The sequence below is a fragment of the Ovis canadensis genome, chromosome 11, assembly GCF_042477335.2.
Source record: "Ovis canadensis isolate MfBH-ARS-UI-01 breed Bighorn chromosome 11, ARS-UI_OviCan_v2, whole genome shotgun sequence".
Classification (NCBI taxonomy): domain Eukaryota; kingdom Metazoa; phylum Chordata; class Mammalia; order Artiodactyla; family Bovidae; genus Ovis; species Ovis canadensis.
In genome coordinates this window covers 63,306,905-63,333,820 of record NC_091255.1, presented here as the reverse complement: position 1 = coordinate 63,333,820, position 26,916 = coordinate 63,306,905, and the positions used below count along the sequence as shown (strand labels likewise).

Here is a 26,916-nt window from a genome sequence, read left to right as displayed (position 1 = left end):
TGTGCCCATGGATGCGCATGTACTGGCTGGGAAAAAGACCCTGCTGGTATCAGTGGTGACTTCTGCCACTAGGAAATAGATCACAGGCTCTTCCAGAGTGGGGACTTCTTCCCAGCCAGACCGGTCATCACAGAACCCTTGTGCAGGTCGCCTTCGTCTCCCGTTGGGTCAGAAACCCTGATTAACTTCTAAAGTGCCCTCCCCTGAAATCAGACCACTCAACATCCCGGGCAGCTAAAACAGTCCAGGCCTGATTTTTGCCAAGAAATGTTTTCTTGAAGGAGAGGAGGAGGAGGAGATGAAAAAGGGGTGAAAGATACAAGAGGCGTGTGTGTCTGTGAATTACTGATAGGAGTTCAACACTCGGGGAAAACAAGATGTGAAAAGCCACCAAACCAACCCTGGTTCACGGTTTAAATTTTATGATGATGAACGGGGGAGTCTGCTATTTGCTTAATGGCCTCAGGTAAGACAAATCCTTCAGGTTTCCAAATGGGTGGCTCCTCTCCATCCAGGGTTCTATAGTATTTTTTTCCCCCCCAAGAAAGTCCAACTATACTTAAGAGAGTCATCAATTCCAGTCAGTAGCTGCCACATCCCTCCCTGCACCACCAGGGCTATTAATATCAGGGCTCCGATTGTTAATGATTTTACTCAAAGTTCCCTGCAGCAGTTAAAACCAGGCAACAAGCTAAAACACAAAGGGGCTGGTTTTCTTCACCCATAATAACGCATTCTGCAATCCAGTGAACTTCCTGGGGTTTCAGGTCGGCCGAGATTTTCACTTCTATCTTTTGTTTTGGAATGCCCACAACCCCTCCCTGCACGGACCGGCACGGCCTTCCTTTCTGGATGCACAATGCAGTAGGTAGCTGCTCTGGGGGGTCACAAGAACGCCGCACTGGTGTAAGGCCGAGAGCGTGCCTGCCCCAGGAGTTCCCCCACCGGACTGGGTTCACATACAGGATCTTAAGGCCGACACCGCAGCAGCCTGGCACGGGCTTGCCAGTCTTTCGCGTGGGGGAAGCCCGGGGCCCGGTGGCCCAGGGCTGGTGCAATGACTTTGCACCGGAGCGTCCCTGCCGCGGAGGCTTGTCCTCCCATCTCGGCCCCACTGCAGTGTGGCACCACTACCGGGCAGCGCCCTGCACGCCTCCCCTCTCGGCCCAGGGCTCGAGCGGCCGACTCGGTCCCCCGCCGGGCCCCCGGCCCGGCCCCCGCCCGCCGGCCCACCGCACCTTGGTCTCCTTCACGTGCTGCTTGACGCCCTCCGGGTACCACTGGACGCGCACGTAGCCGCGGCGCAGCGGGCTGGCCCGGCCCTCCTCGTGGCCCGCGCCCCCCGCCTCCGAGCAGCCCGAGCTCCCACGGCCCTCCTCCTCGCCCTCCGAGTCCGAGTCCTCGCCGTGGATGAGGCGCACCAGCCCGAAGTGCACCGAGCCGCGGTAACGGCCCGACACCAGGTCGTGGGAGAAGAGCAGCCGCTGCGAGCCGGCTTCGGGGCCGGAGTCCGAGGATGGCCCGGAGCCCGAGTCCGCGGCGGGCGCCGGGGCCGGGGCGGGGACTGCGTCCGGGCTCGGGGGCGCGTCCGGGACCTGGGCGGGAGCCGGGGCTGCGGGCGCGGACGCTGCGGGATCCGCCATAACTGCGCTGCGCGAGTCTCGGGCGGCGGCGGCGACGGCGGCGGCGGCGGCGGCGGCAGCAGCAGCGGCGAAAAAGGCACGGGGAGGCGGGGCCTGCCGGCGCCGGGGGGCGGGGCCACGGCGCGCTGACGTGGCTGCGTGCCGCCGTCGTCAGGGAACCGAGATGCGGTTGCTAGGGGCTACTGTCTGGTCGCTAGGGGACGCTGGAGATTCTGCCGCGGGCGAGGGGCGGGGTGTGAAGGGATGCACTGCACGAGGGCGGGGCGGGGCCAGAGGGAGTAAAAGGACGGAGAGAGGAGACAGGGGTGGGGACCCAGGAGTGGGAAGTGGAGTGCTCACCGAGGAAGAGGGGAGGGGTCGAGGCAGGGCGGAGGATGGTCCGGAGACCGTCCGCAACACTTAATGAGCTCCCTAGACGTCTCCAGTCTACTTCTAGGTACTGGGAGGGATACAGAAGGAACAAGATACAGCCTCTGTCCTCTAGGTGTTTACAATCTAGTTGGGAAGACGAAACATACACACATTAAATAGCTTAAAGGCAACTCCAATGCAGCTTGTAAGCAAGGCTAAATATAGAGTGTATCTAGAGTGTACTGCATTAGGGAATTCTTTGCAAAGCCTGGAAGGTCATGACCCCTTAGGGACTGGTCAAGGAATTGGTGAAGTCCCAGAGAAAGATTGGAAACGTAAGCAAGTGTTAGTGGCCCCTATGGTTTGGCTTTAAACTCATCTAGATGACTTCAAAGCTCCTTGAGGCTTATGTGTTGCAAGAAGGAGGAGAGAGGGGTAATTAAGAGTGTAAGCTGTCGATTCCAATTTTGGGCATAGACACTAACCTTATAAAGTTGGCAAGCTGATAAACTTCTTTTCACCTTAATTTTCTCATCTGTAAAATTGGAGAGGTAATAGCAGTACCTCTGTGATCTGGCAGTTGAGAGGAGTAAGTGAAATAGAACAGTGCCTGGCATATAGTTCCCCAATAAAGGAATTTTTTATATATTACATTATTATAATATTTCAAACCCCCTGCCTAGACTAACATTCTAGACTGGCAGAATTCTTAGACTTACAGTCTGCTCCAGATTGCCATTTTAAAATATTAAAAGTAATTATAAAACAGAAGTAATTATACTGATGTGTCTCTCCTAAGTAACTTCCAAAAGATTTAGATACATTCTCAGAGGACAGATTCATGCTGGGTTGTTGAAAGGAAATTAGGAATACTCAAGATATGGCCCTCCTCACCTTTCTCAGTTTAAATCATTTTTTTTTCACAATTTTCTGCAAGACCACAAGTGGTAAATTAGCAAGATAAGTCAATATTTCAGTATTTAGGTTCTTCAGAAAAGGCACTGGGTAGTTTATAGGCTACCGAGGATATAGAACTATACTCATGGAAAAGTTATGAGCATTCATGAAAGGGAAAACACTTTTTTTTTAATTTAAAAAAAGCACACATGAAGTGCAGATGGCAACCTGAGTACTTGAGATGCCCTGAGTTAAGTACTTACAGAGTATTGATATATTACTGAGCGTGGAGTGGTTGTCAGTGGACATATATCTTGGAAAATTCACATACTAAGGTACAGGAAAAAAAGACTTAAGGGGAAATGAGGATATGATGGCGAGACAAAGCTTGATTCCCAAGTCATGGCCTTCCTATCCCAGACCACAGTGCAGAATATCCATCTGGAATTATTGCTGTAAAGACACACTTCCCTACTCCTTTCCCCATAAAGACTTGGGAGGCTTAGTAGCAGTGACATAGTAGCTTCTGTTCCATCTACCATGTCCCTTTAGCTCTGTCTCCTTGGCCCCTGATCACTTAACATTTATTGATAACTTATTATTGACCTGCACTGTGGCAGACACATCCACATGATCTTATTTGTTTTCACAATTCTAAATACAGGTGTAATTAACTCTATTTTACCAGTGAGAAGCAGGGCCCAAGGAATTCAGTGCCTTAAGGGCAACTGGTAGAGTCAGGTTGGAACCCAGCTTTCCTGACTCAAGTTAAGAGTCTTGTCTTTTTTTTTGGCCAGGCCTCCAGGCTTACGGAATGTTAGTTCCCCAGCCAGAGGTTGAACATTGGCCCTTGGCAGTGAAAGCTCAGAGTCCTAACTGCTGGACTGCCAGGGAGTTCCTTCAGAGTCTCTGTATCCATCAAGGGATGGGGGGTGAGCAAGATCTTAGAAGGGGCAGGGCAGATCTTTGTTTGATGTCAAAAATCTAAGTGAGTTTTGCATTCTTCTCCAGCTTATGCCAGTGTTTGTTTTAATATAATAAGAATGTCCTTTCCTCCCTAATCGTTGAGTAAAATTAGCACTCCAGGAAGACGTGCCATGTTTATTCTGCAGCTTCTTACAATAATGGCTAATAATAGCTACCATGTATTGAGCTGTAACTTAATGCCAGGTACTATGATAAGTGTTTTACATAGATTACCCATCTTTACATAGATTTAACCTGTGAGTGAGGAAATATCAGCCCCACTTTGTGAAGCACCGCCCCAGACTGGGCTGTCCCCACTCCCCCACCACTACCAGGAACGTGCTAGGTTGTAGGCAAGAGCCCTTGATTGCAAATGCTGATCCCTCCCTTGCTCAACCTGTTTCAAGCTGGTGGATCCTCGCACTAATATGTGTAACCTGGTGCCTAGTAAGCACTGCTGCTGCTGCTGCTAAGTCACTGGCAGCCAAGTGAACAGATCCCCGTGAAGCAGGCTGTGTCTTTCCCTGCCTTAACTGGCCACAGCTGCCTCTCCAGAACCGTCAAGTGATGGTGAGCCCCACGCTGCCCCCTACTGGAACCCTACCCTGCTTGGCCTCTCCAAACCTCTGAGTAGGAGGAAATCCAGATGGGCCCAGAGATGTCCCTTCCACCTTGCAATGAGTGTTTGGGAGCTCTAGGCTGCCTGCAGCACTGGGGTCTTTGGTTGGGAAAGGGGGACAGGAAGGGTGTGGCCCTGAGGAGCCGTCCCACACCCTCAGTGGCTGGCTGGAGAAATGCCTTTGAGCTCCACCAGCGGCTTGCTCTAGAATCATGGGCTCTTAGGATTTCCCTGGTGGCCCAGTGGTTAAGAATTTGCCTTCCAATGCAAGGGACATGGGTTCAATCCCTGTTTGGGGAACTAAGATCCCACATGCTGCAGGGCAACTAAGCTTTCATGCTGCAACAAAGACCCAGCTCAGGCAAAAAAAATTTTTTAATTTATTTTTAATTGAAGGATAATTGCTTTGCAATACCGTTTTGGTTTCTGCCATGCATCAACATGCATCAGCCATACGTATTCATATGTGCCCTCCCTCTTGAGTCTCCTTCCCACCTCCCACCCCTCTAGGTTGTCGCCAAACCCATTTGAGTTCCCTGCGTTGTACAGCAAATTCCCACTGGCTATCTATTTTGCATTTGGTAGTGTTAATGTTTCCTGTTACTCTCTCCATCTGTCCCACCCTCTCCTTCCCCTGCTGTGTCCACAAGTCTGTCGTCTATGTCTGCGTCTCCACTGCTGCCCTGCAAACAGGCTCATCAGTGTGTGCGTGTGTGTGTTAGTCACTCAGTCGTGTCCGACTCTGTAGCCCATCAGGCTCCTCTGTCCATGGAATTCTCCAGGCAAGAACATTGGAGTGGGTTGCCATTTCCTCCTCCAGAGGTTCATCAGTACCATCATTAAAAAAATTTTTTAAAGGCTCTTTTTGTTCCTGGAGCCTCACTCCTCCTTGCTTTGATGCCCTGGGTGAACTAACCGCGGGACACGCCCAAGGTCACCCTGCAGTACAATCAGAATGAAGACCTGGAGCAGCTGGTCTTTGGCTGGCCGCTCACTCCTGACCATGAGGATGGGTTGCAGTCCACAGGGTGAAACCCTTTGTGCTGGGGGTGACAGTGGAAAGGGTGAGCTGAGGATTGGCAGGCTCGTCCAGCTTCCCTCCTTCCTGAGGATTCAGGGCCCAAGGATAGCAAATCTGGCAGACCAGCTTGCAGAACAGGAACAGGGCTGCTGTGGCTTAACCATGCCACACTCTTCACCACCACTGCCCCACCACCAAAGCATGGGCGCTTCCTGGATGACCAGCCACGGGAGCAAAGTGGCATCTTCTCCGTAAAACCCTTTCCTTCTCCCAGAGTCTTCATCCAGGTTGATGGCAGGGACACTTACCTGGATAAGTGTCCAAGGTACCAAGTTGGCCACCTGAGGGTCAGCCTTTGATATGGAGCTCTGTAAGTCAGCTAAGCCCAGAACCTGGTCCCTCCACCCTCCCTTTTCACACGCAAATAGCCCCTGGCTGCTTCACTGTAAGGGTCCGATGGGGCTGGGGTGATGGGATGGTGCAGTGGTTACGGCTGAGGTTCTGGAGTTAAGTGAACTTGGGTTTGAAGCTCGTGTTGCCGCTGACTCACTAGGTGACCTTGGACAACTTATTTTACTTCTCTGAGCTTTGGTTTCCTTTGGGAATGTTAGCAATATCTACTAGATAAGGCAGTTAGAATTTAACTGTTATGAAGGATCGGAGATGCTTTGCCCGTGCCTGGACACTATAGGAGCCTGATCAACGTCAGCTGCTGCTATTAGTTCATCTCCACCCCTCACCACCTTGTTCCCGGAAGACTGGCATAGAAACACTCCTCAGCTTAGTGTCTTTCCGTGGTTCTCCACGGTCATTCAGAGAGTGGTACTCAGGGCCCTTCAGGAATTCCTTCATTCATTTCTCCCAGCTGCCTCCCATCACATCTTCCACCTCTGCACCCAGTTCACACCCTCCATGCTGCAGCCTCAGCTGCCCACGCCAGGATCCTGACTTTCCAGTGCCTCTGTGCTTTTGCTTGGCTTTTTTTTATTCCTCTGCTTCAGCCCATGGTTTTGCGTAAAAAACTCCTTTTCATCTTATGACGTCTTCCAAGAGCCCCATGTGCCCACTAATTCCTCCACTTACCTAATCATACCTGCCTGACTGCATTTATTTCACTCTATTAGGACCATTCATTTGCATGCCTGTCTCTCCTGTGGTACTGTGTCTTCTTTGTACCTTTGTATTCCCAAATCTAGCACAGGTCTGATTCATAGTAGGTGCTCAAATGAGTTTTGTTACGAAACAGACTCACAGGCACAGAGAATGAACAGACTTGAGGTTGCTGAGGGGTGGGAGGATGGATTGGGAGTTAGGGGTCAGCAGATGCAAACTCTTACATATAGAACGGATAAAAAACAGGGTCCTACTGTAGAGCCTAGGGAACCATATTCGATACCCTGTAATAAACCATAATGGAAAAAATATGAAAAAGAAGGTATATCTGTGTATAACTGAATCAGTTTGCTGTACAGCGGAAGTGGACACAACATTGTAAATCAACTATACTTCAATTAAAAAAAATATTTCTGTTAAATGATTGTGCAAAACAAGCCAGCCTCTCTCAAAGGCCCCGAATATGCCAACAGGTCACTGCACACCTCTGTCTTTGCTCAAGTCCCCAGTTCTCCATTTTTCCTAGACACACACCCCACGCAGGCACACTCACCCTACACACACACGCACACACATACATATGCGCTGCCCCTTCCCCAAGATTTTGCTGTCTCATTAAACTTCAGTCTCTAGATCTGGGCTGCCCTCTGCAGGAGCCCCTAAGCACATGTGGCTCTCGAGCACTTGAAATATGGCTGATCTTGGGCTTCCCTGGTGGTCTGGTGGCTAAGACTCGGTGCCTCCAATTCAGGAGACCTGGGTTCAGTCCCTGGTCAGGGAACTAGATCCCACATGCCACAACTAAGAGTCCCTGTGCTGCAGCTAAAGCTTGGTGAAGCCAATAAATAAATACAGTTATTTAGGCATCGTTTAAAAATGTGGCTGGTCTGAACTGACGTGTGCTGTAAATATAAAATACACACGACTTTTTTTGTCATCCTTCATCTGTATTTTGTATTTATTCTATAATAAATATATAATTATATACTATAGAAATGATATATTTTTTTAAAACAAAAGGGTCAAGTATAGATTCACATATAATTGGCACCACACCATACCATAAATTTGTACTATGTACTCTTTTTTATGATTCAAGATAGTTTTATTACCAAGCTATAGACTCAGTATAATAAGGAAAAAAAACAGAATATGAATATGTGTAATAATTTTATATCAGTTATTTGTTGAAATGACAATACTTCTTATCTACTGGGTTAAATACAATGTCCTATTAAAATCGAGTTAACCTGTTTCTTTTGGCATCTTCTCATGTGGTTACTAGAAAACTGAATGTCATGTGTGGGGCTCCCAGGATTTTTCTGTTGGAAAATCAGCAGGGCTCCAGATCCTTAGGGAGCTGTAGGTCCCTTCTTTCTCCAGGAGGTGGCGATCTCTCCCTGCTTTTGATGCCTCCGTTCCAGAAAGGTCTGGAAGGTTCCTTAGGAAACTGTGTACTATGGCAGATACTGAAAACCCTAAATAAGGACAAGACCACATTCAGCTTATCTATCCAAGTTCAGTTCAGTTCAGTTCATTTCAGTCACTCAGTCGTGTCCGACTCTTTGCGACCCCATGAAATGCAGCACGCCAGGCCTCACTGTCCATCATCAACTCCCGGAGTTCACTCAAACTCACGTCCATTGAGTCGGTGATGCCGTCCAGCCATCTCATCCTCGGTCGTCCCCTTCTCCTCCTGCCCCCAATCCCTCCCAGCATCAGAGTCTTTTCCAATGAGTCAACTCTTCGCATGAGGTGGCCAAAGTATTGGAGTTTCAGCTTTAGCATCATTCCTTCCAAAGAACACCCAGGGCTGATCTTCTTTAAATGGACTGGTTGGATCTCCTTGCAGTCCAAGGGACTCTCAAGAGTCTTCTCCAACACCACAGTTCAAAAGCATCAATTCTTTAGCGCTCAGCTTTCTTCACAGTCCAACTCTCACATCCATACATGACCACTGGAAAAATCATAGCCTTGACTAGACGGACCTTAGTTGGCAAAGTAATGTCTCTGCTTTTGAATATGCTATCTAGGTTGGTCATAACTTTCCTTCCAAGGAGTAAGCGTCTTTTAATTTCATGGCTGCAGTCACCATCTGCAGTGATTTTGGAGCCCAGAAAAATAAAGTCTGACACTGTTTCCCCACCTATTTCCCATGAAGTGGGACCAGATGGGACCAGATGCCATGATCTTAGTTTTCTGAATATTGAGCTTTAAGCCAACTTTTTCACTCTCCTCTTTCACTCTCATCAAGAGGCTTTTTAGCTCCTCTTTACTTTCTGCCATAAGGGTGGTGTCATCTGCATATCTGAGGTTATTGATATTTCTCCTGGCAATCTTGATTCCAGCTTGTGCTTCTTTCAGCCCAGCGTTTCTCGGGATGTACTCTGCATAGAAGTTAAATAAGCAGGGTGACAATATACAGCCTTGACATACTCCTTTTCCTATTTGGAACCAGTCTGTTGTTCCATGTCCAGTTCTAACTGTTGCTTCCTGACCTGCATATACGTTTCTCAAGAGGCAGGTCAGGTGGTCTGGTATTCCCATCTCTTTCAGAATTTTCCAGAGTTTCTTGTGATCCACACAGTCAAAGGCTTTGGCATAGTCAATAAAGCAGAAATAGATGTTTTTCTGGAACTCTCTTGCTTTTTCGATGATCCAGTGGATGTTGGCAATTTGATCTCTGGTTCCTCTGCTTTTTCTAACACCAGCTTGAACATCTGGAAGTTCACAGTTCCTGTATTGCTGAAGCCTGGCTTGGAGAATTTTGAGCAATACTTTACTAGCGTGTGAGATGAGTGCAATTGTGCGGTAGTTTGAGCATTCTTTGGCATTGCCTTTCTTTGGGATTGGAATGAAAACTGACCTTTTCCAGTCCTGTGGCCACTGCTGAGTTTTCCACATTTGCTGGCATATTGAGTGCAGCATTTTCACAGCATCATCTTCCAGGATTTGAAATAGCTCCACTGGAATTCCATCACCTCCACTAGCTTTGTTCCTAATGATGCTTTCTAAGGCCCACTTGACTTCACGTTCCAAGATGTCTGGCTCTAGGTGAATGATCTCACCATCGTGATTTTCTGGGTCCTGAAGATCTTTTTTATACAGTTCTTCTGTGTATTCTTGCCACCTCTTCTTAATATCTTCTGATTCTGTTAGGTCCATACCATTTCTATCCTTTATCGAGCCCATCTTTGCATGAAGTGTTCCCTTGGTATCTCTAATTCTCTTGAAGAGATCTCTAGTCTTTCTCATTCTGTTGTTTTCCTCTATTTCTTTGCATTGATCGCTGAGGAAGGCTTTCTTATCTCTTCTTTGGAACTCTTCATTCAGATGCTTATATCTTTCCTTTTCTCCTTTGCTTTTCGCTTCTCCTCTTTTCACAGCTGTTTGTAAGGCCTCCCCAGACAGCCATTTTGCTTTTTTGCATTTATTTTCCATGGGGATGGTCTTGATCCCTGTCTCCTGTACAATGTCACGAACCTCAGTCCATAGTTCATCAGGCACTCTATCTATCACATCTAGTCCCTTAAATCTATTTCTCACTTCCACTGTATAATCATAAGGGATTTGATTTAGGTCATACCTGAATGGTCTAGCGGTTTTCCCTACTTTCTTCAATTTAAATATGAATTTGGCAGTAAGGAGTTCATGATCTGAGCCACAGTCAGCTCCCTGTCTTGTTTTGCTGACTGTATAGAGCTTCTCCATCTTTGGGTGCAAATAATATAATCAATCTGATTTTGGTGTTGACCATCTTGTGATGTCCATGTGTAGAGTCTTCTCTTGTGTCGTTGGAATAGGGTGTTTGCTATGACCAGTGCGTTCTCTTGGCAAAACTCTATTAGCCTTTGCCCTGCTTCACTCCTTATTCCAAGGCCAAATTTGCCTGTTACTCCAGGTGTTTCTTGACTCCCTACTTTTGCATTCCAGTCCCCTATAATTAAAAGGACATCTTTTTTGGGTGTTAGTTCTAAAAGGTCTTGTAGGTCTTCATAGAACCATTCAACTTCAGCTTCTTCAGCATTACTGGTTGGGGCATAGACTTGGATTACTGTGAAGTTGAATGGTTTGCCTTGGAAACGAACAGAGATCATTCTGTCATTTTTGAGATTGCATCCAAGTACTGCATTTCAGACTCTTTTGTTGACCATGATGGCTACTCCATTTCTTCTAAGGGATTCCTGCCCATAGTAGTAGATATAATGGTCATCTGAGTTAAATTCACCCATTCCAGTCCATTTTAGTTCACTGATTCCTAGAATGTCGATGTTCACTCTTGCCATCTCCTGTTTGACCACTTCCAATTTGCCTTGATTCGTGGACCTGACATTCCAGGTTCCTATGCAATATTGCTCTTTACAGCATCGGACCTTGCTTCTATCACCAGTCACTTCCACAACTGGGTATTGTTTTTGCTTTGGCTCCATCCCTTCATTCTTTCTGGAGTTATTTCTCCACTGATCTCCAGCAGCATATTGGGCACCTTAATGACCTGGGGAGTTCCTCTTTCAGTATCCTATCATTTTGCCTTTTCATACTGTTCATGGGGTTCTCAAGGCAAGAATACTGAAGTGGTTTGCCATTCCCTTCTCCAGTTGACCACATTCTATCAGACCTCTCCACCATGACCCACCTGTCTTGGGTGGCCCCACAGGGCACGGCTTAGTTTCATTGAGTTAGACAAGGGTGTGGTCCTAGTGTGATTAGATTGGCTAGTTTTCTGTGATTATGGTTTCAGTGTGTCTGCCCTCTGATGCCCTTTTGCAACACCTACCGTCTTACTTGGGTTTCTCTTACCTTGGATGTGGGGTATCTCTTCACGGCTGCTCCAGCAAAGCGCACCCACTGCTCCTGACCTTGGACGAGGGGTATCTCCTCACCGCCGCCCCTCCTGACCTTGAACGTGGAGTAGCTCCCCTAGGCCCTCCTATGCCCGCGCAGCCACCACTCCTTGGATGTGGGGTTGCTCCTCTCGGCCGCCGCCCCTGACCTTGGGCGTGGGGTAACTCCTCCCGGCTGCCGCCCCTGACCTTGGACATGGGGCAGAAGCCAGGAGGACCCCATGCCTGAGGGGCGGCGGCCAAGAGGAGCTACCCCATGTCCGAGGTCAGGGGCGGCATCCGAGAGTGCCAGCCTGCGACAGCACAAGGAGCAGCCACCCCACGTCCGAGGTCAGGGGTGGCAGCTGAGAGGAGCTATCTATCCAAAGGAGGCTTCAGAAGAAATCCACAGGCAGTCGAGGAGCTAAGCGTCATCCTCATCAGCAGAAGAATCAACACCTAGCTGAGAGAATCTAGTCTATGTATCTAGCTCGCTGCCACGCATTCAATGCAATCTCTGTTTTCCAGGCCTTTATAAGCTGCTGGGAGCTTGCCGGGTGAACCTCCTGCACACAATGCTCCATCTCGGTCTCCATCCCCTGGAGAATCATCTAGTGACAGGTTAAGCTTGGAAAGGTCAATTTTTGCTCAGTCGCTCAGTCGTGCCTGACCCTTTACAACACCATGGACTGTAGCCCGCCAAGCTTCTCTGTTCATGGGATTCTCCAAGCAAGAAGACTGGAGCAGGTAGCCATTTCCTCTTCCAGGGGATCTTCCTGACCCAGGAATCGAACCCACCTCTCCTGCATCGGCAGGCGGATTCTTCAACACAGCGCCACCTGGGAAGGCTGGAAAGGTAAATATGATTAGGCAAAATGTGCTCTGTGCACTCTGTGCAGGGCAGATCTTAAGTGCAGGGGAAGAATGAGAGAAAGATGCTGCCCTCAAAACCACCAAACAACACAGCTCTTACAGTTTCACAAGTGCCTGAACTGAATGCTGTCTTCCTTGCCTGTCTGGGCCTTTCAGTTGCTCTGGTGGGAAAATTGGGGTCTCAGAGGCATCGTTGGAGTTTTTCATGGGGTCCAGCTCTCAGTTTCCCCCAGGTGGATTCCCTGGGGTCCTGCAGTGGGAACCGGGCAGCTGTCACACGTGGCGGGGATCAGGTGCAGCCCCACCCTGTGCCAGGCCCTCCAGGTGCAGCTGAGCTGCTGCACGCTGTGTGCTGGGGGTGGGGTGGACTGGGTGAGGGGAGGCTTCAGGCCCTGGCCACGCCGGCAGGTCATTATGCCTTTTGCCAGTGCCCTCTGCCTTGCTGCCGCCTCTGCTCTGTCACCATAAAGTGGTTCCCCTGCATCTGTTCCCCACCCTCCCCCACCCCCTCTCCTGGAAGGACTCGTAAAGTCCATCAGGGGTGTCCTTGTTAGGAGAATCTGAGCTCCTGTCTCCACGCTTGGCTGCAGGAGATGCTGCTGATTGTCCAGTACTTGGGTTCTGGGATGTGTCCTGATCCAGGGCCTGCTCGTCTCCTCACCTTTCTTCCTGTTAATGGCTCATCCTGCCCCCCTACTCCATCCAGAGAGAACATCCCCCAGCTCAGCCCCAGCATCCCTGTGGGGACACACAGCCCCTAGAATATCCTTTCTATATTGAGACTCAGGTCCCATGGTCCTCTGGGGTTCTCCACGTGCCCTTGACAGCCTGGCTCCACTGTCATAGAATGTTCTGGAGCAGGAGCCCACCATTGCCCAGGATCTGCCTGGGACCACAGAGCCTGTGGGAGAGACCTGGTGGGCAGCCGCAGCTGGCACCCAGGTGTGTGTAGCCCTGTCTTGTAGGCTGGGGGGCCCCAGAGGAGATCTGGTGGAAGAGGTGACAATGGGACCCCTAAAGGGGAGCACCTGGGGAGAAGAAGCGAGAGGTGAGCCGAGTCAGAGCCGGGGGAGCCGTGATTGCAGGACCCTCTCAAGGGGGCTGGTGCTGGAGGGAATCCGTGGCATAGAGAGTAGAACTCCATCACCAGGGGCCTGGGACGCAGCCCCTGAGCCGGAGTCCCCCCTTGGACACATCTGATGGTGTTGACTTTGCATCCCATACCCAGCCTTGGCCTCTTGCCTCTGGTTCTGTGGTTCTGATCAGCCACTGAGCAAGTCCTCTAAATGATGACACGCTCGGGCTGCCAGAGCTGGGAGGACCCTCAGAGGCTGGCTTGCCCAGGGGACAGAGTGTGAACGCCTGTGCCAGTCAGTTGGCGCCAGGACACGGATTAGACTGGACCCACGAGGCTTAGCCCCGTGCTCATCCCCCCAAACCCTGGGGCCTCAGCCAGCCACTGTAATCCTCCATATCCACGTGCCATCTGAGGTTTCAGCCTCAGCCAGCAGGGACAGGGCTTGGCGTGCGGGGTGGGGGGGCAGAGCCCTGCTGGCTGCATCTGCCTGTAACGTGGGGGTGGGGCAGGCAGGGGATTAGAAATCTCTGAGATCAACATCACAAGTGTCTGGGCTTTTCTGGTCCTGAGGCTGTGGACAGCTCCCGGAGTGGTGGCTCTGTGGGGGGAACATTAGAGCTCCTGTAACACAGGAGTCCTGGTAAGTGGAACCCTGGACCCTGGGCTCCTAGAATTTGAGAGCAGGAGTCCCCTGCCTAGGGCTTGGGGATGGGGGAGAGAAGGAGGCAGAGGACAGGAGGGGAATGTGCAGCTCATGGGCTTTGTAAGGGAGGGACAGCCGCCCCTAAGAACTGCACATCAACAGGGGTTCAGAGAGTGAGAAAGGGGCCCAGGGAGCTGGTGAGAAGGCACAGAGCAGGAGGAATCCATGCCCTAGCCCCTAGACTCCCCGCTCCAGGTCCCCTACAAGAGAGGCAAGAGACACCATCGCCCTGGATGGCCCCCTGGGAGATGAGGACCAGCCCCCTGACCATCGCCCCTTTCCCACAGGTGTGGAGGGACCCTCCTTGTCACACAGGCCCCTTCTGAAGCTGGCGACCCCCTGGGTGGCAGCCGCACCCAGGATGTCCACGCCGAGCGTCCACTGCCTGAAACCCTTGCCTTTGCACCTGCCCTCTGGGATCCCAGGGTCCCCAGGCCGCCAGCGGCGCCACACACTCCCTGCCAACGAGTTCCGCTGCCTCACCCCAGAGGACGCTGCTGGCGTGTTTGAGATTGAGCAAGAGGGTGAGCAGCCCCCTGGCCCCCCAGGGTCTGGGACTCTGCTGAACCCTGCCGCTGTTGCCCTTGGGGAGAAGACCCTGGAGTCCCCTGTCCTTGGCAGATGGGCCCCCAGAGTGTCTGACGGTGTGTTTTGTGCGTGTGCAGGAGCACATGCGTGTTTCAGGAGAGTGGGGGGAAGAGCAGCCCTGAATCCCATGGTTTCCCAGGGGAGGCCTGGGGACCCGGGGAGCCCACCCAGCATCTGAGCAGATGCTCAGTGCACTGGGGGTCACCCACTCGCGCTTCCTGACGCAGCCTTCATCTCTGTCTCCGGCAACTGCCCCCTGAATCTGGACGAGGTCCAGCACTTCCTGACCCTGTGTCCTGAGCTGTCCCTGGGCTGGTTCGTGGAGGGCCGCCTCGTGGCCTTCATCATCGGCTCCCTGTGGGACGAGGACAGACTTACTCAGGTGAGGATGGGGGTGACCTGCCCGGCCCCGGGAAGGCCTCAAGAAAGGAGGAGACCATTTCCCATGGAGGCAGAAGATGGGGGAGGAGCGGGAGGCTGGGATGTCTTCCTCCAGATCCAACACGGGAGCTCATGGTGCGTCCTCTCCTGGCAAGACAGCCCAGTCCTTTGGGGCTCAAGGCTCTCCTGAGGGGGACCACAAAGGGGCTGGGGACACAGCTCCTCACTTGGGTAGAAGGGGGCTGACTGGAGACTCTCGGGGCAGCTGCTCTTGGCCCAGCGGGGGTGGTTTGGGGTGCACAGAGGCGACCCTGACTCGTGTCCACCCCTCGGCCCAGGAGTCGCTGGCACTGCACAGGCCCAGGGGCCACAGCGCCCACCTGCACGCGCTGGCCGTGCACCGCAGCTTCCGGCAGCAGGGCAAGGGCTCCATCCTGCTCTGGCGCTACCTGCACCACGTGGGCGCCCAGCCGGCCGTGCGCCGGGCTGTGCTCATGTGCGAGGACGCGCTGGTGCCCTTTTACCAGAGGTTCGGCTTCCATCCCGCGGGCCCATGTGCCATCGTCGTGGGCTCACTGACCTTCACGGAGATGCACTGCTCCCTGCGGGGCCACGCCGCCCTGCGCCGGAACAGTGACCGCTGACTCCCCAGGGAGCCCATGGTCGGGGGCTCCTACTCAATCCCCAGTCGGTCCCCTTCTCTGCCCTGCTGTCCCCCTGCTCTGCTTGGTCTGAAGGGAGACAGTGATTCCCAGGGGATGGTGGAACGGGGAGAATGAGTGAAATAAAGAGAAGGTGGGGAGGCTGCTCCCAGCCCAGGTGCCCTCCTGGGGCGCAAGTACTGTGTGCTCCTCTCTGTCCATGCCAGGCCCTCTGAACCCCCTGCATCCAAACTGCGCCCACACGTGCTGGGTCTGTGAACTGGGGACAGTGGGAGGCATCCTGCAGCCTTGCTTCTGCGTCTCACCAAAGGAGCCCCTATCCCCGCAGACCCAGGGCTGCCCCGTCTGGTCCTCAGCCCTGGAGTGGGGGCAGCCATGGGGAGGAAAGGGCAGGGGCCACCTCCCAGCTTCCCCACCACCCCAGGTGCCCTGGGTCCTCTGCCCACAGTAACTTCCATCCCATCAGGTGGGGGGTGAAGGACTGAGTGGTGGTGCCGCGTCCTGCACAGCGGGTGAGATAGACCTGAAACGGGGCTGAGCACGTAATGAAAAGACAGACACATATAATTTGGCCAGCGGGGAGTCAGGCCCCTCCCCCCACCATGGCAGGAAGACAAAATGGCCCCTTTCAGCCCGCACTTTAATTGGCAGAAGTCACATGAGATCATTAGGGAATAGCTATACAGGGGAGTTGGATTAGCTCACCTTAAAGAGGGAGTAAAGTTAAGGCTCTGCTGTTGATCAGGAATATCTTATTTGTTTCCGTGGGATCGGACGCTGGGGTAGGCGGTGAAGCGGGGCAGAGAGCACGTGCCGCCCCAAGAATGTCCGCTGGGCATGCTTCCTGGGACAATCACGGGGGCGCCGTGTACCACACCCTTGAGTCCCGGGGCGGGTTCTGGTCTCTGCTTCCCGAGGCTGCAGCAGGGAGGCATTGTGAGTGACCAAGTGCTATATCCCCACCCCAGCACTGCTTTGGCCCGGCCAGCCCTCCTCTCCACCCAGCAGACCCTGACTCTGCTATGGGGAGGGGCAAGAGGCAGGAGGCCGTGGCCAGGCAGGGCTTAGAACGTGGCCGGAACCCCAGCCTCGTCCCCAGGACGCACACTCACAGTAATGAGGAGGGGACTGTACCAGCAGAGCCGGAGGTGGGGGCGGAGCAGCAGCTCAGGACCCTGGAAGAAAGCAGCCCACCCCCAGGAGGGCTCCCAATGGTAGGGCAGCACAGGGGCTGTCAGGCCTCAGCCCCGAGCTGCAGAGATGCACAGGCTCTGAGTGTCCCCCACCCTGGGCCTGAGGAAGGGGGGCCTCGGTCTCCCAAAGAGCCCCCCTTCAGGAGTGTCTCCCCTCAGACTCAGCCTTTCCTTGGGGAGGGAGCTCCTGGGAGCAGGGCCAGCCCCGTGGGGTCTCTGGGATGTGTGGTGGGCGGGCATTGTGCAGGCTGACAACCCAGTCCAGACACAGTCCCTGCCTCCTCCAAGCTGGGTGGGAGCAGTCGTGCTGGCCCCGCCGGGTAGGTGGTCAGTGTAGCTCCTGGTCCAGCTTGTACTTCTCTGCAGAAGCGGCTGGTGAAGGGTAGGCAGGTGAGGGCCAGGGGTAGACCTACAGCCAGATGATGAGCAGGGTGGGTGGGGAGGGCACATGGTCACTTCCAGGTGCCAGTTGGAAGCCTGCGGGGAGGACCGGGCATATCCAGGCGTGAACTCTGGGGCCCGGGTTATCCTATGTGTTGTCCCCTCCCAGGGTGGGGACCCTAAAGCCGAGAGCCTCGGGGTACAGGGAGGTGCTGCTGGAGCTGCCAGAATACGGCTGGACTCCTCCCTTCCCCACTTCCTGCAAACATTGAGCACCGAATGTGTGGACGTCCAGGGCTGTAAGCAGGACAGGCAGCCTGCTCCGGGCGGCTCACGTTGGGAGGGACAGACACTGAACAAGCCCGCAGCCTGAGGAGGAACTGATCAACAAACTGCTGACTCTTAGGGTCAAGAAGGGTCACAGGAGGGCGACTTCATTTGGCCTAACTCGCAGCTGTGGGATGTGCTGGCAGGCGGTGGTCAAGGTCACGGAGAGAAAGCAGAGAAGAGGCGGAGTGAAGGGCGGGGTCCCAGCATAGAGGTGACCTCGGAGCATGAATCAGGGGTTCGGCTGTTCCCTCTCATCCGGGGATTAAGGAATCAGCAGTGGGAACCTCACAGCTGTCACATGGAAGAGGAGAGGGAGCAGGTGGGGCCCCGTTTGAGAAGCTCCCTGGGACCCTGACACCGACGCGGCCCTTGCTCGCCTGGCCCAGACTGGTGGTCAGTACCACCCTGTGCCAGGCCTCCTGGGTGCCTCTGAGCTACCGTTGTCTCTGTGCTTGAGGCAGGGTCGGGTGGGGAGACTTCTCCAGGCCTTGGCCATGCTGGTGGGTCAGTATACCTTTCACCGATGTCCTCTGCTCTGTTGCTACCTCTGGTTTGTCACCCAGAGGAACCCTGGTGCCTCTGGCCCCTACCCGCCCCCACCCCTCTCTCCTGGAAGGACTCCCAGCAGCCATCAGGGCGAAGCTGAGCTCTTCTCTGCACTCCTGGCTGCAGGAGATGCTACTGGCCACTCCTTGGGTTCTGTGATGCTCCTGATTCTGGGTCTGCTCGTCTCCTTACCTTTCTTCTGGTTATCGGCTCATCTTGCCTACCCTCGGCCCCGAGAGAACATCCCGCAGCTCAGCCCCCACTCTCCCTGTGGGGACATGCAGCCCCTCAGAACATCCTTCCCATACTGAGACTCCAACGTCCTCTCCTTCATGAAGACAGCCAGGTCTGTCTGGTCATCTCACCGCTACAGAGCGTTAGTGGGGTGGGGGCTCAGCCGGGTCAGAGGGAGGCTCTGCTGGGCAGGTGGGCAGTCAGGTCCCATGGTCCTCTGGGGTTCTCCACGTGCCCTTGACAACCTGGCTCCACTGTCACAGAATGTTCTGGAGCAGGAGCCCACCATTGCCCAGGATCTGCCTGGGACCACAGAGCCTGTGGGAGAGACCTGGTGGGCAGCCGCAGCTGGCACCCAGGTGTGTGTAGCCCTGTCTTGTAGGCTGGGGGGCCCCAGAGGAGATCTGGTGGAAGAGGTGACAATGGGATCCCTAAAGGGGAGCACCTGGGGAGAAGAAGCGAGAGGTGAGCCGAGTCAGAGCCGGGGGAGCCGTGATTGCAGGACCCTCTCAAGGGGGCTGGTGCTGGAGGGAGTCCGTGGCATAGAGAGTAGAACTCCATCACCAGGGGCCTGGGACGCAGCCCCTGAGCCGGAGTCCCCACTCGGACACATCTGATGGCATTGACTTTGCATCCCCTACCCAGCCTTGGCCTCTCGTCTCTACACTGGAGTGACAGTGGTGTCACCTGTGACTGCCTCACGGGTAGATGGCATTTTTCTCTTGCCCCCTCAGCCCCCAGCCTGGGCAGAGCCCCAGAAGGCCTCTGAACAGCCACAGGCAGTGGAGTGGGCACAAGAGATAAATGTCATGACCAGGAAGGGAAGGCCTGTGGGGTGGGGTTTCCAAGGGCCCAGGGGGCTGAACTGTGGGTTTAGGCCTCTGCGGGAATTCCATTTCATTCCAGGGTCCCTGTGGGGGCCCTCATCATGCCCCCCATTATTCTAGCAGGGTCCTCTGGGGAACCTTACATATTCCCAGCAGTTCTGTGGAGTCCTGCCCCAAGGCCGCAGAAGCAGAGTCCAGAACCACAGTCACCTCCAAAGTGGACTGAACCCTTTTGTTACCATTGCCAAAAGCCCCCCGATCATCACCAGCCAGCTTCCTGACCCCAGATGAGTCAAGTGAGCCAGTGCTCACCCTATAGCGCTCTAACCAATCACCTAAAGTCAGCTCTCCAGCAAGAAATTTCTTTGTCTTGAGGCTTTAAACACTGTCTACTAACCCATAAGAGACCCTGATGCTGGGAATAATTGAAGGCAAAAGAAGGGGACGACAGAGGAGGAAATGGTCAGATAGCATCACCGACTCAATGAACATCAGTGTGAGCAAACTCCTGGAGATAGTGAAGGACAGGGGAGCCTGGCATGTTGCAGTCCAGGGGGTCCCGGACAGTCGGACACAACTTAGTGACTGGAAAACAACAGCAACCCACGAAAAGCGTCGTCCCTCCCTTGAGCACCTGCTGTTCTAACAGCATCTCCCAGTAATAAACTCTATTCTCCCTTCCGTCGGGTCGGCTCTCCCTGGCCTGTCAGGAGATGTCGGCCTGCTGTGCTCTCAGTGCCCACGTTATCTCTGCTCTTTGTTCTTAATAAACTCACTCCTTTCTGCAATACATGTGTCTGGAAATTCTCTTTCAACCCACGTGTGCACTGCCATAAGTTCCAGCCAGGCAGCTCTTGGTCCGGCTATACTCTCGCCCACTGCCACAGACTCCACTGGAAACAATGGCTGGGGCTACAGAGGTTTGAAACTCCCGGGCTCTGTGCACACGACAGGCTGGGTACCTCTGTTGGGTGACCCACATTCTTTCCCCACAGGAAGACAAACAGGTTGCAAAATCATGACTAAAAGGCTGTTGGGAGAACAGGCACTTTGAGTACTGATTTTGAGCCCAAGTTGCACAGGAGAATCCCCTGCGGAAGGTACACAGGCCTGGAGTCCCATCCCAGGACTTCAATATCAGAATCTCGGAGGGTGAGACAGGTATTGGAATATTTTTAAAGCTCCCATGGGATTCTAATGGGCAGCCAGGCATGAGGACCATGGTTCTGAAGAAGGGAAAGCTGAACAGGTGCCAGTCACAGCAGGGGGCATCAAACTAGGGTATACATTACAGGTTTCCCCCACTGTCGGAAAGTAGGGAGTTCTCATGAAAACCTTTGTAAGCTGAAAGGGCGTAAAGTGAAGAAGCAATTACCATTAAGTTATATGGAACCACTTTTGAGTGTTCCCAGATCCCCCAAATAACCTTCCAAATCATACCAAATAGCACATAAAACCTAAAATAACACTAACATAAAGCGAAGGCAGGAATAATAAGATAATCACACAGCGTTTATCGAATAGAAATAATGTATGACAGTTAGACTTACTCACCAGAATGGGGAAGACAGCACACACTGGGAGGCTGAGAGGTGGTAATGACAGTGGGTTAGGGTCAGTCTTGGTGCTGGCAGGGGAGGAAGGTACCTGAGACTGGGCTGCAAGACAGAGAGGAGGCAGTTCATCTAATAACATCTCACCACCGTCTGAATCCATCAGGGCAGGCAGGTCACTAACAGCTGTGTCTTCTAGGCCTGCTTGCCTCAAAGTCAAAGGTCAGGGTCGCTGTCTGCTGTGCCTGATGTCGCTGGTGGGGCTGGTGGGGCTGGTGGGGAAGGCTGGGAATAGGACAGTAAGCTTGACTGCTTAGACTCACGCGTTGTTCTATCATAGAACCCTCGGCAGGCAGTCAACGTGCAGAGCGGCCTTAAACCCACAGGCTGTTTCAAAATTAGTCCTGTTTTCCTGTAATCATTGCAGCCCTGGCAATCACAGTGAAAACCTCAGTCAAGGGTTTCTCCGGTTCCTGGACGTCTTCCCTCGGGCTTTTTGCTATTGCGTTGTTTGTTCGCTGCCAAACAACCCCCCAATGCTGTTTTCGATTTTCACCTCTTTTTATGGAATAGTGAAAATCCTCTTCAGACTTCTTTTGGTTAGTGAAAACAGGTATTAATGTAAGCCTTTCATAAAAGTGAAATGGCAGAATGTGGACTTTTGAAAAGAAGGCGATAACTGTATGAGGTTTGGTAGCCAAAGGGTCCAGCCAGCCCAAGGCTCAGGTAGCCACTTCCCTGTGCTCTGTGCCCCGTGCAGACCTGTGATTCTCCCTGGCTCCCTCACGGCCCTTTACCGGCCCAGGCTGACCACTTCCCTTCTCATACCTTACAAACAGGATTGCCAGACAAAATTCAAGACCTCTGGTGAAATTGAAATTTGAGATAAACTCCTTTTTTAGTATAAAAATGTTCTACATATCACATGTATGTGTGCGTGCTAACTCACTTCAGTTGTGTCCGACTTTTTGGACTGTAGCCCTCCAGGCTCCTCTGTCCATGGGGATTCTCCAGGCAAGAACACTGGAGTGGGTTGCCACGCCCTCCTCCAGGGGATCTTCCCCATCCAGGGATCGCACCTGCATCTCTCAGTCTACTTGTGCTGGGAGGCGGGTTCTTTACCACTAGGCGCCACCTGGGAATCATCCATTCTTTAAAAAGTATTTGTTGTATACCTGGTTCAAATTTCACCAGGTGTCCTGCATTTTCATTTACTAAATTGGACAGACTTAACTGACATCACCTGAAGCTACTCCCTTGGTTGACAAATTCAATTACAGCCCAGGGGATGGGGAGGAAACATCACTAGTGAGTCTGCTGCTGCTGCTAAGTCACTTCAGTCGTGTCCGACTCTGTGCGACCCCATAGACGGTAGATGGCAGCCCACCAGGCTCCCCCGTCCCTGGGATTCTCCAGGCAAGAACACTGGAGTGGGTTGCCATTTCCTTCTCCAATGCATGAAAGTGAAAAGTGAAAGCGAAGTCACTCAGCCATGTCCGACTCTTAGCGACCCCATGGACTGTAGCCTACCAGGCTCCTCCATCCATGGGATTCTCCGGGCAAGAGTACTGGAGTGGGGTGCCACTGCCTTTTCTGACTACCGAGTCTAGTGATCTGAAATGCCTCAGTAGGGAATTTCCTGGCAGTTCAGTGGGTAAGACTCTGCGTTTCCACTTCAGGGGACTTGGGTTCAATACCTGGTCAGGGAATTAAGAACCCACATGCTTTGGGGCTAGGGCAAAAAAAACCTCAGCAGATTTTTATTGCTGTCACTCTTGATGTTGATTTCACTGCAGAGGGCACCCTTATCTTTGTTCCCATCACCCTCTCCCTGCAATAGGGTATTGTCATTTTCTTCCTGTTGACCAGGAGAGAGGCCTCGTGATCACCCTTCCCTGCCCTTTCCTGCCCATCATGGGAGCCATGCCCCAGTTTAGCTGTGTTTTGTATCCTATTGGTCTTGTTCTCTGAGGATCCATGTGCCTAGACGGGTTTTCCAGAAAGCATAGGCCATATGGTGTCCAAACAAAAGAGGTGCATTCAACAGCGTGCATTTCTTCAAGGCTCCAGGCTGTTGTGATCAGCCACCAGGGGGCAAGGCGGAGCCACAGGATCTAAGAAGAGCTTTGCTGTTTAGTGGCTAAGGGGTTTCTGACTCTGCAACTCCATGGGCTGTATCCCGTGAGGCTTCTGTCCCTGGAATTCTCCAGGCAAGTATACTAGAGTGGGTTGTCATTTCCTTCTCCAGGGGATCTTCCCAACCCAGGGATGGAACACACATCTTCCTGCTTGGCAGGCAGATTCTTTAGCCACTGAGCCACCTGGGAAGCCCCTATCAGAGGAGGCCTTTTCTGGGACCCCAGGCTGGAGGTGGGGGTGCCCAGCCCAGGTCCTGGACATGTTCCTCCCAGCAGGTGTGAAGGCCAAACCTGAGGAAGTCTTCTGGTCAGTCCTGAAAAGTCCAGTCGTCCAGACAGGAAGTTGCCCAGTGGCAGGTGGGGTGAGCAGGGGTCATGTGAGCTCTGGGGGTTCTGCTGGGCCTCAGACAGCAGAGGGGCCCTGGGTGAAAGGGTGCGGGGGCACCTGGGCTGATCTGAGGTCACTCCAGCACCAGGGCTGGGTGGGCCCAGCAGCACCTGGCCTGGCCAGCACTGGAGTGCCTCCCAGATCCTGGTGAGAGCAGGGGCTCCTGTGGTGTGTGGACAGGGGTCAGCTCTGCTGTGCAGGAGTAGAAGCTAAGGGCCGATAGGGCAGGCGGTGTGTGTCAATGGGGCTGGGTGCTGGCTAGGGAGGGGCTGAGAGCTGCAGGAAGGGTGTGAGTTGGGGGTGGAAAAGGAAGCCAGGGGCCATCTGCTGGCCTGAAGAGGGGCTGGGGTAGCGGCAGAGGAGAGGGGAGCAGGAGGCAGTTTGCTGAGACTCCAGATTTAGGAGGGAAAGCTCACATCAGATACTAAGACCAGAGGGCAGCCCTGGGCATGGGGTGAGGCCAAGGGAGACCAGGAACTCTGGAGTGGACCTGCTAAGTGAAGCAGTCTTCCGGATATTTAAGTAAACAAGTAGAACAAATATGCACAAAATCACACAAGTTAAATTTAAGAACGTAACATTACATTTCCAGCACCTCCCCCAAAGCTCCCTTTGAGGGGACTTCCCTGGTGGTCCAGTGGTTAATACTCTGAGTTTCCACTGCAGGGGGGCGTAGGTTCCACTCCTGATCGGGGAACTAAGATCCTGCATGCCACTTGGGGTACAGCTGGGATTTTTAAAAAAGCCCCACCCCCCGACAGGCACTGATCCTCCGAGGTGGCAAAAGAACACGCCTGCCGATGCAGGAGACCCGAGAGACCTGGGCTCCATCCCTGGGTCGGAAAGATCCCCTGGAGGAGGGCATGGCAACACACTCCAGTATTCTTGCCTGGAGGATCCCATGGACAGAGGAGCCTGGTGGGCTACAGTCCACGGGGTCACACAGGGTCGGACACGACTGAAGTGACTTGGCACACACACCCTGCCTTTGGAGATCTTCCCCAGAGCGCTCAGAAAGAGGTGCACACGCAGAACCAGACCTTGGTTATCTACACCATGGAGGAGGTAATGTATGTGGACAGGGCTTCAGTGGCGGGTCAGTCAGTGATGGAGGCCTTTCAGAGGCTTGTCCCTGTGGGCGCAGCAAGGCCTGAACAGCGCAGCTACAGCCATATGTGTGTCTCCAGGCTCACTGGTCCCACCTGCCCATCTGAGAAGCAGATTTGAGCTGACAGGTGGCTCACTAGCTCCCTTTGCTTGGCAGACCTTGACTGGAGGACACTGATGACCACGAGGAGAGAGGCGAAGCTGTGAACTGGTCACAGCTGCGAAAATCAATGGGGCCTAGCAGCCCTGGGGGTAACATACAGGTCGCCTCACCTCTCTGAGTTTCAGTTTCCCTCTCTCTGACATGGGGTTCATACTCACTGGGCGGAGCTGTCATGTGGATTAAAGGAGACTCTGATCCAGGGTTCAGCAGGTATCAAGTGCTATAAATGCAGCAATCTTGGGCTGCCAGGGCAGGAAGGACCCTCAGAGGAGGGTGTGCCCAGGTCCCCAGGGGACAGAGGGTGATGCCCCAGCCAACCAGCAAACACCAGAGCAGAGGTTAGAGCCTGACCCCTGAGGCTTAACACTGTTTAGAAATCGATGACAGGCCCAAAATGGAGTCCCTAGTGCTAAGCTGCACCAAACTGAGGTTTTAACACCTAACCTCTTGGCAGCTTCTGCCTCTCTCAGGTCTGGAATGCTAAACCAGTCTATCTGGAATTTCCTGGTCACCATTAGTGATGTACTCTTCCTGATAGACCTCATCTGCTCTTTCATTTAAAAAAAAAATTTGTTTTTAATTTTGGGGCTGCACCATTTGGTTTGCTGGATCTTAGTTCCTCGACCAGGGATTGAAACTGAGGCCCCAGTAGTGAAAGAGCCGAGTCTCAACCGCTGGACCATCAAGGAATTCCTTATAAGCTCTCTCCTCATTCCTGGTCCCTTCAGCCTTTGAACGTCTCCGATTTTGTACAACTCTTTGGAACGCCTTTCTAAATATTTATTTGCTTCTTTATGACCGTGCTTGGTCTTCGTCGGTGCACGCGGGCTCTCTCTAGTTGTGGTGCACGAGCCTCTCGTTGCGGGGGCTTCTCTCGTTGCAGAGCAGGGGCTCCAGGCTGCCGGGGCTCAGTGGTTGTGGTCCCGGGCTCTAGAGCACAAGCTCAACAGTTGAGATGCAGGCGCTTGGTTGCTCCACGGCAAGTGGGATCTGCTCGGATCAGGGGTCGAACCTGTGTCTGCTGCCTTGGCAGGCGGACTCTTTACCACTGAGCCACCAGGGAAGCCCTGAACTTTCTATTTGCCAGGTGGGATGGTGCTTGACTCACGTTCAGTTCAGGTCAGGCGCTCAGTTGTGTTCGACTCTTTGTGACCCCATGAATCTGCAGCACACTAGGCCTCCCTGTCAATCACCAACTCCCGGAGTTCACTCAGACTCATGTCCATCGAGTCAGTGATGCCATCCAGCCATCTCATCCTTGGTCTTCCCCTTCTCCTCCTGCCCCCAATCCCTTCCAGCAGCAGGGTCTTTTCCAATGAGTCAACTCTTTGCATAAGGTGGCCAAAGTATTGGAGTTTCAGCTTTAGCATCAGGCCTTCCAATGAACACCCAGGACTGCTCTCCTTTAGGATGGACTGGTTGGACCTCCTTGCAGTCTAAGGGACTCTCAAGAGTCTTCTCCAACACCACAGTTCAAAAGCATCAATTCTTCAGCGCTCAGCTTTCTTCACAGGCCAACTCTCACATCCATACCTGACCACTGGAAAAACCAGAGCCTTGACTAGATGGACCTTTGTTGGCAAAATAATGTCTCTGCTTTTCAATATGCTATCTAGGTTGGTCATAACTTTCCTTCCAAGGAGTAAGCGTCTTTTAATTTCATGGCTGCAGTCACCATCTGCAGTGATTTTGGAGCCCCCAAAATAAAGTCTGACACTCTTTCCACTGTTTTCCCACCTATTTCCCATGAAGTGATGGGACCAGATGCTATGATCTTAGTTTTCTGACTCATGAATCCCTGAATAAAGCCAATTTGATCTTAGAATGGACTCGGTTGACTTTTGTTTTTGAGCAGTCCCAAGTGATCTTTTCCCCAACCCCTGGGGCCTCATCAGCTACTGTAATCCCCTCTGTGTTCTGCACGCCAGCCTAAGGTTTTGCCCTCAGAGGCTGGGGACAGGGCACAGCCCTGCTGGCTTTGTCTTGCCTGCAGTGACGTGCAGGTGGGGCATTGCCTTAGAAACCTCTGAGGACACTGTCATGCGCTGCCCGGCCACACCTGCTACAAAAGCAGGTCCTGGGTTTCCCTGGCTCCTGAGCCCAAGGACGGCCTCTAGGGTAACTGGCCCTGTGGTCCTGGTAAGTGGGATCCTCCCACAGGCTCCCGGGAACAGGAGTCCCCTGCTTGAGGCTTGGAGACAAGGGGAGAGAAGGTGGAGGAGGGTGGGGAGGGCAACTCCCAGATTACAGGCTTCGTAATGGAGGCACAGCTGGATCTGCACGTAGATGGGGGTCAGGGAGACAGACAGAAAGGGGCCCAAGGAGCCAGAGCAGGCAC

The 26,916-nt window shown here is 53.1% G+C and overlaps 2 protein-coding genes across 3 annotated transcripts in view; one reads left to right on the top strand and one right to left on the bottom strand.

Moving 5' to 3' along the window:
• UBE2O (ubiquitin conjugating enzyme E2 O) overlaps nucleotides 1-1,748 on the bottom strand; it is a 47,932-nt gene extending 46,184 nt beyond the window's left edge. Inside the window, exon 1 of one of the 2 annotated variants that reach the window (XM_069542082.1) lies at nucleotides 1,239-1,748. In XM_069542082.1, the coding sequence (XP_069398183.1) occupies nucleotides 1,239-1,643 (405 nt within the window). In that variant the 5' untranslated portion in view covers nucleotides 1,644-1,748. The remainder of the gene's footprint in view (nucleotides 1-1,238) is intronic. The other variant, XM_069542081.1, reaches the window with a different exon arrangement.
• On the top strand, nucleotides 404-15,898 carry AANAT (aralkylamine N-acetyltransferase). The gene is made up of 5 exons (XM_069542190.1): nucleotides 404-466; nucleotides 11,962-12,289; nucleotides 14,375-14,611; nucleotides 14,903-15,057; nucleotides 15,395-15,898. The coding sequence occupies exons 3-5, from the start codon at nucleotides 14,449-14,451 to the stop codon at nucleotides 15,698-15,700; spliced, it is 624 nt and encodes a 207-aa protein (XP_069398291.1). The 5' UTR covers nucleotides 404-466; nucleotides 11,962-12,289; nucleotides 14,375-14,448; the 3' UTR covers nucleotides 15,701-15,898.
• Nucleotides 15,899-26,916: the final 11,018 nt, after the last annotated feature.